The sequence below is a fragment of the Aquila chrysaetos genome, chromosome 3 (genome assembly GCF_900496995.4).
Source record: "Aquila chrysaetos chrysaetos chromosome 3, bAquChr1.4, whole genome shotgun sequence".
Taxonomy (NCBI): domain Eukaryota; kingdom Metazoa; phylum Chordata; class Aves; order Accipitriformes; family Accipitridae; genus Aquila; species Aquila chrysaetos.
In genome coordinates, this window is record NC_044006.1 from 58,968,859 (window position 1) to 58,981,658 (window position 12,800).

General features: G+C 37.1%; 1 protein-coding gene across 3 annotated transcripts in view; it reads right to left on the reverse strand.

Moving 5' to 3' along the window:
* PIP4K2A (phosphatidylinositol-5-phosphate 4-kinase type 2 alpha) overlaps nt 1-12,800 on the reverse strand; it is a 115,952-nt gene that overhangs the window by 39,043 nt on the left and 64,109 nt on the right. For all 3 annotated transcript variants that reach the window (XM_030009201.2, XM_030009200.2, XM_041122165.1), the window contains exon 3: nt 12,197-12,293. In XM_030009201.2, coding sequence (XP_029865061.1) covers nt 12,197-12,293 — 97 coding nt within the window. The remainder of the gene's footprint in view (nt 1-12,196; nt 12,294-12,800) is intronic.

A 12,800-nucleotide genomic window follows, 5' to 3' on the forward strand; every position in this document is an offset into this window, starting at 1 on the left:
CACCATCCCTGGAGGTATTTAAAAGACATGTAGACGTGGTGCTTCGGGACATGGTTTAGTGGTGGACTTGGCAGTGTTAGGTTAATGGTTGGACCCGATGATCTTAAAGGTCCTTTCCAGCCTAAATGATTTTATGATACTTGATGAATTTAAAAATATGGACAGCATAAGTAATAAGAAATTCTGACTTAAAAAGAAAAAACAGCTGTTACACTAAGAATGTATCAACTAGTACTCCTTTTATCATGCTTCTTTCATTACAATTCAGGCTAGACAGAAAAAAATATAGAAACTAGTCAGATTCAAATAGAAATTAATAAATTTAGTCATATTTTAAATCAAGTGGAGAAGAACTTCTAAAGTCACTGACTTTTTACTGATTCTTGTTTTTTCCAGCAATAGCTTTTTTTCTAATGGAAATTAATTCTGCCTGATTGCTAACTACAATGACAAGTTAATTTGCAACTAAAACTATCATATTGAAAACGTTGCTAACAAGAATATAATGCATCCGTAGATGATTATGTAGCACACACTTTACTGTTTCTTAATGCTTTAATGGGTTAGAAATGGTGATGCATTTATTTTTTACTAGATGGCTATTTTATTATTAGTAATCTATATCAAGCTTAATTAAGAATGCATACAGCTATCATTTTACCACATGCATATTAATTTGTTAGAATAAACCAACCAACTTTATGCTAAGCAGCACGTTTCCATACATGCACAGGTAACCCAAATGCCCTCTCTACAATAATGACTGACTCTAGTAATAAATTATAGTTTAAGAACAGATGTTTAAACATTGAACATGTTTAAGATAAAAACAACCTCAAATTAAGCAACCTCTTTGACATTGTATTTTTACTAACTCTCCACTCCTGTGATAACTCTCTCAATATAATGCTCTCTTCAGATACAGAATGTGGTTTCTTTGAACTCTGAAAGAAGGTGGAACATGGAGGATAACGTTGTTAATATTACTATTTACTGTGTTTTCTTTTGATACTTGCATAAGTTAATAAATAAGTATGGTTTAAAAAGGTGAAAAAATAAATCTAATTACATCATATTGTGCTGATTACTAGTAATTGCATTACCACTTTCTTATGCTGATAAATGCATGGCTGAGTTTCGTCTGTGGACAGTTTTATTTGTAATGGTTAACTCTCACTTTTGTGATCAGAGAAAAGTTCAAATTCCTTCTAAAGTAAAGCTTCCAGGTACCATGCAAAATACCTTACCTCTCAACTATACTAGTTGTATTTGTTTACAGTTAGAAATCAGTCTTCAATAAAATACATATACTGTTGCCTGATTATGACAACAATGAATCTTTAAGTAAAGAGATGACAAGAACTGTCCTGCACTGGAAAGTCATCATTAGCAAGTAAGATCAAGGAACAGCTTCACTGAAAGGATAAAACTAGAAGAATTTAAGGGCTTCAAAGAGGAAACAACATGGCTATTTAAAACCACTAATATCCTTCCCTTTTTATGGAGGTGAAGCTAACTTACCTGTTTGACCCAGACTGTTAAGTAGAAACCATAACATTTTGTGCCCCATTCAACCCTGCCAAATACTAATAAATTAATAGTACATATATTAGAAGTGAAGAGATTCTTTGTTGGAAAATGTTTCTCTTGTAAGTTAAGACACAAAATGGTTAAGAAGGTCCTGCACTTAAGCCACTTCGAAGCACAGCCACTAGTAAACCTAACTGATAAGAAATCTCAGACAAAAATATCAGTAACACCACACATGACATCCAATGTGCACTTTACACCACAAAGACTGTGGAAAGTTTGTGGGGTCTTCTCTTTTAAAATTAGACTTTAGACATATCTAGATAAGTAAAAAAGTTTTAACTTATTGTGGGGTTATCTAACCCAAGTTTCTAAGTCAATCATCTTAATCTTAATGCAGACAATAATAAGAAAGTTATGCAGTAGTGCTCATCAGACAGACTGAAAATACACATTTATTTGAATTGTACTGCTCTGTAGTTCAGACTGCTATCGGATGCACTGTATAGACTCGTTTCTTACCCTCAAATGCAGTTTTGTGAGACCGTACATGGTAAAACACTCCTATGATCCAGATGACTTTTGCCAGAACACACAGATACATTTCAGTGATGATTTGTACAAAAAGTGAGTAAAGTTGTACTATAGACATCTGTGCACAAACACCTTGGAAGAAAAGCTGATTGAACCTGTCTAAAGAGAGCAGTGTATGGCTTTTCTTCTGCTTCCTTGTTCAGCTCTAAACTCAGCCAAGGGAGACCCATTGCCGTCCCCAGCAACAGTATCTCCTTCTTAGGTGAGGCGTCTGTAGGGTACTGGGAAGGAAATAAAGAATGAAACTCAAGCATCTCCCTTTTCCAAAAGGAAAATGTAAGCAGGGTTGAGGGAGGGTGAAAGGAGATAGAGAGAGATAGATCATGGCAAATACCAGATTGAATTCCCTCTGGTGCTGCTTCTTAATTAGGGGAAGACTAAGTGGAATATGAACAGATGGGAAACGAGCCACTCCTCACTTAGCACAGATCTATGAGCCACAAAGCCAGAACAGGGATGACATCCTTCAGACACAGACAAAAAAATGCCTGGCTCTTACCCTCCAAAAGATACAGGTTTGATGATCTAACAACCATTTTACCCTCGCTTACTGCTACTACATAGCACTTCCATATTGTGTCAGGAACCAGTGGAGCACGTATCTAGCTGTACAATGTTGGAGCATTAGTCATAATAAGTTAATAAAAATCACCTGCTTATACTACAGCCTTAGTGAAAACAAAACTCAGAGAAAAGAGGGTCACACTGCCCTGTCCCCTTCAGATTTTCCCAGCCTTCTCCAACTCTGCCACGGTGTGCCTCGGTCCTCTGGCACAATTAAAACATCTGTCAGCCACACATACCCTGTTCCACTTAACAGCTTCACTTAGCAACTCACTGCAAGTCTCCCGCTCCGAGTGTGCATGTTCTGCCAATTCCCCATTCACTTCTCATTTGTGAAGTTTTAATCTTGTGCCTGCTGTTTTTTTGGTCTCAGGAGAAAGAAAGGGTTTTGTACTTTTAAAGTGTGAATACTTTTATGAGGTCATTTAAAGACTACACTAAATTACTTGTGTAATTACTTATACAACTGAAGACACATTTAACATGCCAAGCTCAGAGATACCTCTACTAGATAAATTTCTCTTTTGTGGAGAAATTTCTACCTCCTCCTCTCTCCCAAATAGTTTTCTTCTGAGAAATTACTGGCTGGAAGTCTCACTGCCTTTACATAAATCAATATTAAAAATATCACCTATATTGCACTGAGTAGCAGGCAATCAGAAATACTCATCTGGTCTTCGGTGCTGAGAGGCTACGAATCACAAAGAATTTGTCCCATACCACAGAATTAACTTCTGATAAAATAAAAATACAGTTTTAAATATAAATGGGTAAAAGCTACACCACTTACTAGTATTTCATTTCCCAAAGAGTACTTGATACAGAAAGTTAATTGGCACACCTACATTACACGTCATCATTTCACCCAAGAACAGCATACTCTTCAGCAAATTCACTGAAAGGTTATTTAGTTTTACTATATATCCACTCTCTTCCCTCAGCGGCTCCACTCTCAGCAATCTGTGCAGAGTTTTATTTCCTACAATAAATATATATTAGGTAAAGAAAAAGTTTTTTTCCACAGGTGCTCTTCGGATATGATCCACAATTCTTTGAAGTGAACAAGAGCTTTTCTGGAGCCTTCAACAGAATTTCATAAACTAGAATCCAACACAACAGCTACCCATCAGAAGCCGTTTCATTTCATGCAGCCATTCCTAAACTGAATTCCAGTCTCTGGTTTTGGTCAAGGTACAACTTCCAGAAAGGTAGTCTTGATTTTTCCAACCTCAAAAGACCAAGATTTGCCACTGTATTTTTTCTAGTGTCTAATAATTTGTGTTGCTGAAAAGGTGAGTCTAACTTTGAATTTGAATTATTTCCTTTCCTGGTCATTCCTATTTATTCTTTCCTGAAGTATCTAGTATTGTTTTTCTGCAAGGATACTCACATACTACTTACTTCTCAACTCTAAATTTTGCAAGTGCAGCGGGTCAAACTGTCACTCCCCCACAAGGCATCCTCTATGTCCTTAAATTCCTTTGACGCCATTTTTCTGTATTTTTTCTATATCCAAACTTTCAACATCCTTTTTTAAGATGACTAGCACCAAAACCATATATAGTATTAGCTTCAGGTATAAACTAAACAGATGTTAAAAAAAGTTAGAGCTCTTTCTGGTCTTATTTTATACCTTCCAATTTATCCACCCAAGGGTGCAGTCACTCCTTCTAGTCAGGCGCTCACACTAGTACTAAATTCTTGTCCTCTTTGACCTCTTGTTCCTTCTCAGAGCTACTACCTCCCTGAACACATCCTTCACCTCTGTAGTTCTGCACTCCTTTTTATCCATATAGCTATTCATTTGACTGTATTAAAAGGCATCTCATCTGGACAGGCTCAGAATGCCAGGCAACCAAAGTGGTTTTTGTACAAAATCCTTGTCCTTATCCCACTTTGCCATTTGGACAGATTTTGCATCTTTTGCAAGTTTTCACTATGTGAAATGTCAATTGCTCATTGACAACTACATTTTGATTGTTGTCATTTAATCATCTATTATTTACATAATTTTTATTTTTTATTATAAAACCCCACAATAATTGGCATTTTAAAAAGCAAAGTCACAAAATATCAAGGCAAATACTTTGTAAGAGGCATCATCAAGAGTCCTTAGAAGCCAGCTAAAACACCACCTAATGCTCTATCCTTTGGAAGTCTATTTTTACCTTGCACATTGGTCAATAAAAATAGCAGCCTAATGTTTTAAAGTAACACGAATGATATTATTTGATAATGTTATTTACACCAACACCAAATATCAAAAAGAGTAAACTGATTTCCAGAGAGACTTTGCTTTTCTAAGAGCAACAAGTTAAGCTGTTTGGAGCTATTTTTTCCAACAGAAACCATTTTTGTGAGGAAAACACATGGAGCAGAGCCACTAAAGAACAGGAAAAGCTTGTCCCCCTGCTCCCTCCATAATTGCAAGCTATATTTACAACTGGCAAAGCACTGCCCTCCTCTTCAAAGATGAACTGCTGGTGAGGCTCTTCCTCCTCTGCCCACTTTGCTTAAAATGTTCACAGCACGGATATTTATCTCCACAGTGGGAGGCCAAGGATTAGCCACAGCCTCCAAGAGGGTGGAGAGATTTAAAGGTCAATTTAATTAGCTCATTCTAATCTCTTACACGTCCAGTGTAAATGTCATTGTTTTCTAACTGCTACTTTAGCAGACAAGATTATATTTTAGAAACTTTGAACACGTGAACTATGTGCTGGATGTAATACAAATACTTCATGTAACTAATCTAAAAAGGGAGCCTAATAAAAATTGTCATTGAGTCAGAGCTTTTCCTAAAAAAGAGAAAAAGGGCAATAGGAAAATTCTGGTGATAAAGCACGGAGAGCTTCAGAAGAACAGTAATCTTTCAAACTGACTGGCTTAACAGCTTCTCATTGATTTAAATCTTTCCCATTTCACGATATCTGGACAAAGGCAAACAACGGTTTCTGGTACTGTGATCTCATCCGAAAGTCGTGGAATGCGAAAACGAGCTTCACAAGCCCAACGTACCCTAAAGACAAATCAGATCACATCCCAGGCTATTTAAGAGTGCCTCTGGGCAAGCTCTGCATGAACGAATAGGCAAAAACAAGTGCACAGATGATGCTCTGTGATGACTGAAATCATAGGTCAGTGTAAAAGCCTGGCAGTGGTTCATCACTGTTGGAGAATTACATACACACAGTCTGGCTGTTCTTCTGTGACAGCAGTTACAGTGGTGCTGCCTGGCCCATGCACAGCTTCCCATGAAGACAAGCCTGCAGCTCCCCCCAACCTTTTTTTCTTTTTACAAGACCTCAGCAATCATGGTTATGGATGAATTAGACCTGGATTACTGATTAAGAAGCATATCAGAGAGACACAGTGTCATACAACTGGACATAGATGCTCCAAGTTTTTTTGCTGGAATTTGAAACAAGCAGCCCACTTCTGGGATGGTTCAGGACAGCGTTTTGCCAGTGATTTCTAGAGAGAAGAGAAGTAAAGCGCTAGTGTTTTAATGTAACAACGGAAGCACCAAACCCAGAGATGTCTGGTTTTGTCATATGGCGACAGGTAGGGAAGACTTTTGGGTTTACTTCGTATGCTGGCACTGTGCACTCTACCGTTGCCATTGAGCAGGTTCACGTCTGGAAACACTGATGAGGAAATGTGATAAGGAAACACTGATCTTTGACAGTGACACGTGCTTAAGAAGTCTGGCATGTAGCAAAGCATACCTGTACGGTATTACAGGTACATATGTTACATATGGTAACATGTTACAAGCACATTCAGTGGTATGACCTCCTCTCACCTTTGGCAGCTGTATGGACAATACTGCATGACAATTTCTTGAGAGCCCTGCTTTTGAGCTGACAAGAGACCTACAGCGAATGTGATGGGACCTCCAAAAGATGAAAACAGGACAGCACTGGTCCTGTGGTGCACCCGTCAGAAATATCGAGTCCCTTCTATGATCTTGTTAAGATGTGGATGTACACACTCTCACTTTGAACATCTATGAACGTTTATAAGCAAATTGCATTCAGGGAGCGATTACTGTGGTGAAAGACATGAAAAACTTTGACAGAAGAAGGTGAAACACCAACTTTTTCTTTTTTGCACTGAGCTATCCTTCCAGGAGAAAGGTTATGGGTTCCTTGTCTTGGTTGGATGAGAGTTTAATGAAGAAAACATGTGATTCTCTCCTTAATCAAGTTATCCTATTGAGCCTGTAGGTCTGTATTTGGAGCTGTCAGCTTAAGGCATGCACTTGCTTTGGAAAGAGTTAGGGCTCTTTTTATGGAAGCCTGTCCTCTTCAGCCCTGCAAAGCTTGGCTTGATGCTTCACTTTCAACGGCTATCATCATATGAGCTCAGGGAGTGCCTATCAGCTGATTTTTCTGATGTTGCCAGCACATGCTAAACTACTTTTTTCCTAGTTTGAATACCCAATTGTGAATGATACTTAGTTTAGGCAAGGAACTGCTGAAAGCAAAGCAAATTAAATGCTTTTTCTAGGGAAAACTAAGAGAAACTGGAGGTTAAAATTTCTGTTGCCATACATACTAAGGTTAAGTCCCACAGTCACTAAATTCTTATCTGGGCTCACACTTAAAGCACCAAATCCTAGAACATAACATTCAGACTGAAAACTTCACTTTTTACATGCTGGAAAGACCACAAATGCCACAGTTTTCGTTAGTACAGCTGTCTCAACACCTTAATATCACTACTGTCTATGTCCACATCAAATAAGATGTCAGCAGTTCTGAACATCTTGGTGCTAATGTCCATTTGGGATCCGCACACTGTATACTCCGCTACAGGAACCTCATCTGACAGATGAGCTCAAGAACTTTTCATGCACTAACAGACCTACCATGCTAAAATGACCAGCACAGGAATTTTCTTTTCAAGACAGTTCTTGCTTCCAGGATTTTTTAATGCATTTTAATTAAACATTCAATGAAAGGATCATGTCTTAGGAAGAAGATCCAACTCCTAATATAGTTGTTGCTGACATATTTATTGCTGACCTTGTTGTCTGTAGTTTGATGCTAGAGGTGGCTCATTCCTTCCCAGACCAAGGGCCAATAAATGGAGGCATGAATTTCAGTGCAGAAGCACCAGCAGAGAGCTCTGATTAATATTTGTCTGAAGAAACGTATAATCTTAGATTGTAAAATAGTTTTTAAGCTCTTAATATGATATCTTAGGATTGGATAAGTCACACAAAATGAGCAAAAATATTAATAGGTTGACAAGAATTTAGGTGATCTGAAGTTTAGATACTTAAAATTATATTAAAGGCTGACCTCTGAAAAATGGACCTAGAATTTGCATTATTTTCCTGATGTCGTATTAGAGTCTGGACTATAAATCTGTCTGTATAGAAAGCTGTGAGAGATAACGAAACATAAGGAGACACCCATGTCAGGAGAAATGAAAGATACTGAGTTCATATGGTTTTTTATTAGGGAAATTGCTTAAAAGCAGGAATTCTCAATTTTCATTTTAGATTTTAATCTTTTATAAGGAAAAATGCACACAGAGAAATAATAAGCATCTCTAAATTAAAAAGAACTTATAGACCATCTGCTAAAAGTTCTTTATGAATTCTTTGTCCTGTACAGAGAACCTCTACAAACTGCTCCAGCAGACAGGCAAAGTCAGATCTGAGCATGTCTCCTATTACACTAAGTACTAAAACTTTAAGGGAAATCAGTTGTGCTCACCCCCATCCCCCAGTAGAAGTCTCATTAGGTACACGGGGACATTGGTGCCCTCTGGTATGAGCAATTGTATTTTATTGGGCAAGAACCCAGTCTCCCTCTTTTGCCTAGCAGAATCCAGATGTAGGATTCAGCAATAACTTTAAGCAAGAACAGATGTGTTGGAGCATAGTAAAGTTAAGTTTCCTTTTCCAGAGCAACAGCAGCAGAAGCATTTGTAACAGTAGTAGAGCCTATTTTTCTAGAGTTTGTTGGGGGGCGTTAAGCTAGCTGCTTGCCTGTTAATCTCTCATAATTTTGCAGTTTACAGAAGCTAGTTCTATAATTCTTCTGACAGAATTGTACTCTTGGATTTTGTACTATAACAAATTATGTCAACCGAGTTGAAAAGAAACTCCGAAGTTACAACAGCTACTCCATATATTTTGGAAAAAAAGAGGTCTTTCTGTAGAATAACCTTTGCAAAACCAATGTCTAAAGCTGAGGGGGAACACAGAAATTAAAAATGAATTTAGATCTACAGTGAGGAATTTAATTTGACATCTGTTTTCTAATCCATTTTTTTCTTTTCTGCTAGGAACAGTTAATGCTCTCAAGTATTTTCCTGTCAATGTTACATGGATCTCAAGAGTTAAGGAGTCTTTTTCAATGAAATAAGAAGACACCAACAAAAATACAAGACCAAGATAATTTACCATATCAAGGCAAAATCTGTCATTATTTAATGCTCTGGCTTGTGGAATTACTTTGACACTTTGAAAATCATCTTCAGTCTGAGATCCATATGTACTTACTTGTAACATCCAACAGCACAAAGCAGAACAATAATCTCTTTGCCTTTGACAATTTATAGTCTGTGTAAGTGGTTAAAATTGTTTTAAAGTTTCTCCATTATTCAAATGCAATTTTGATTCATACTAACTAATAATCACTTGTGTTCCCCTTTCTAAGCAAAACCAGCCAGACCATTTTTTAATTTGATGCAATAAGTATCTTAGTAATATGTGATCACCAAGAAGGAAGATCAGGATCTAATAAAAGATTTTTTTGACATAAGAACAAAGTTTCTTAATCTAGATTGAAGACTTAATTTGTCATAACAAGTTTCTATAGGCGACCTTTGAATAAAGCTCAAGGTTTAACTAACTTCATACTGTGTTTTCCACATTGCTGTCCATAATAAAGAATGAATCACCAAAAAACCCCACTCAGTATTAGCAACCACACATGTATGTCCATGAAACTTTAATCCTAGTTCAGTACTAATCAAAATGTCTCTGAGATGCCCAGCTAGCTATGAAAGACAGACAGATGTAGTACAGATTACCAAAACTGCCTCAAAAAAGGAGTTGGTTGGCTATGTGAAGGGAGGGAGTCCGTTATAGGAATTGTAATTGCCATTACTAGAAATGGCTTCCTGTAAGGCATGAACCATATACAATTTAAGGAATTCCCCTGACTCTGAAGTCAGACTACTTGTAGGAAAAAAACTGTATGAGATTTAAATCTCTCTTCAGGGATAAGAGGAGACCTCTGTAAGACAAGATCCCTATACTAACCATTCCGTATGTGAACTAAGCCTATGTGTTAAGCAGTCCACAAAACTACTGTACAAAGTGAATAATACAGTGTCAAGAATTAAAATGAGTGTAGCTTAGCAATTAGAGCATACACTACCAAATTCTTTTCATGAGGTAGGGTTTTTTTTTAGTCTTTCCTTATGAGTAAGCACTATCTGCCCTCTGAAACAACTCATCAAGGATATCTGCAGAACATTCTGAAAACAAAAACATTCTAAATGAATGTTCCTCCTGATTTAAACTGATGTGTCTGACTAATGAACATGGTAACTGGATTTATTTATTGAAACCAATCCTATCTTGCTCAATAATGGGAATGACATTGTTCACAACTGAAAATCGTTCCCTTCCTGAAAATCATTATATAAGAAAAACTATCCAGAGAAAGTTATTTGCTATCTCTTCCATAAGCCTTCCCTCAGCTCAATACTGCACAGGCTTTTTCCAATTCATGTTTGGCTCTGAGTATAAGGCAATCATTTTAACCAACATTCATTGGAATAACTTCCTTGAAGACAAAGATTATCTGGAAAAAAGTATACACAGTGAATCTCCCTTTGTCAAACTAGATTCCCTTTTTAAATCACAGAGAATGTAACATTAACATGAAAGCAACTTCTACTTTTTTAACTAATGACAGTCTTCTAATATATATTTACTAAAAGATAGCAAGCATGAGCCAACACCATAATTTTAAGTTTAGGAGCAACCACATGTCCTTCCTCTCTGACACACTGATCCTTTTCTTTTGTCAATAAAAAGGAAATCTTCATATTAAGGGATCAAATAACTTTCCAAACAACAAGATCCTCTTTGGTCCATCAGGAAAATCAAATCAGGAATGCAATTTGATATAACTGTTTCAACTGTTGGCCTGAGTCTTGGAGTATTTCCTCTTAAACAGTTTGTCAGTAAACAGGATAATGAAAAATCATGTGATAGGATCACGACAGCTCTACCAAAAAAACCCAACCCAACCCTTTTCTCCACCTACTGGCAAAATTCCTTACCAATGTTACAGTGGCCATGTACCGAGATCCATAACCTGATCTCCATCTACACTCCTGCAAGCATGTTTTAACCCATCTATGCATTCTAACACATCGCTTCATATTGAAAAGGGGAAAACTGGTAAAAAGGATAGTTGAAGGACTTAGGTGTAGATTTTGGCTGCAGTATTCAGTCTGCTCTATGTAGCAAGAATGGGAGTGTTAACTGTACAAGTGCATTTTGTACAATTTGTTTAGCTACTTGAAACCATTTATTAAGTATCTTCTCTTAATATATCTTAGTGACAGACTACAAATACAACTGCAGCCCAAATACAATTGCAGCCCACATCAAAATAGTTTGAAAGAGCAAAGGAGCGTGAGAGGAAGCAGCACTGGGTTACACAGCAAGAGCTCTTTAGGACAGGACATCTTGCAGCGTGACTGCAGAAGGAATTACCCCTGTGACTGAAACAGTATACATTAGGAACAGTTAATGGAAAAGGGAATTGTCAGTGAGTATTGGCAAATCAGACTGAAGCAGACATTGAGAACTTTCTTTTGCAAAGACAGAAAGAAGTTTTGACTGCAAAGAACAACCCTGCCAAGTCTAGAGCAATTTCTTGTTTTGCTATATCTGCTTTATGCAAGCGATTTGTCTCCAGATCCTCATAACAAGGGGAAAAGGAGACACGATGAAGCAGCATGAAGTTAGCAGGCCACAGGTCACTCTTTTCTAAACAAAAAGAGTATGAATTAAAAAAAAGCTGTGGTCGTTTCAGAAACCACATCTCACACAGACAACACTATCGAAGCAACTGTTATCTAAGGGACCCAGCTGAATATAGCATCTCTTGTCAGTAGTGTCCAGACATTGTTTTTTCTTCCTATTGCAAGAAGTATCACCCTGCAGTTTTAATAACATGGCTTATGACTGGGAGGTACTCTAATGGGAAACACGGAGGACTAAAGATAGCCGAGGGTAGGAACCAGAAGACAGCTGGGGCAGGCAAAGAGGAAAACAGAAATGTTCTGCTTGTAGGTGGGGAAGGAGTAGAAAGAATGCCTTCTTTTTCTCTTAGTTTTCCTCCAACTTATAAAAAAATAAAAGAACTTTATTTCAGCACATTGGCCTGCTTGTTCACAACTGCAGCATTACTAATCTTTAAAATCTGTATAACCACTGGTTTAGGCGTTTTGAAAGAGAACTTACCTGAAAGTCTTGATCATCAATTCCAAACCTCTCTCTTAGATTACGGAAAACCATTGGACAATATTCCTTAAATTTGAAATGACTTGGCATGTTTTCTCTGAAAGAATATAAAACCAAATCAGCTTCATTCACCTGCATTTGTAATAAGTAACTCTAGAGTATTCTGTCTCAATTCTGTTCAGTTCATACAAAACAGAGGACAAGGAGATTTACAATCTCTCTTCTAATGCTTTCTTTTTTTCAGTGAGATTTGGTCTCACTGTGTTCTTTTCTTTTTCTTTACAATATTGAATGGATTTATACATATTTGTCTCTAACAAGCTACAACATAACTGGATGAAATAAACACAAACTATATTTTGGTAACTTTGGAACCTGAGCTCAAAGGCAGAAAAGAATGCTTTCCCATTGCCCTAAAACTACTTCAAAGGTGAAATCTTAGATTGAATTATACAAGAATTACTATACTGTCTGTGACACCAGAAAGTATTGACAGTACCAAAGCTTAAAAAAAGATTTGACTCTTTCAGTACAGGACTAATTTTAATATCCTAGTATTAATTTCAGACTTAGATGTGCGAAAAGTTATTTTGACCTTTGCCAC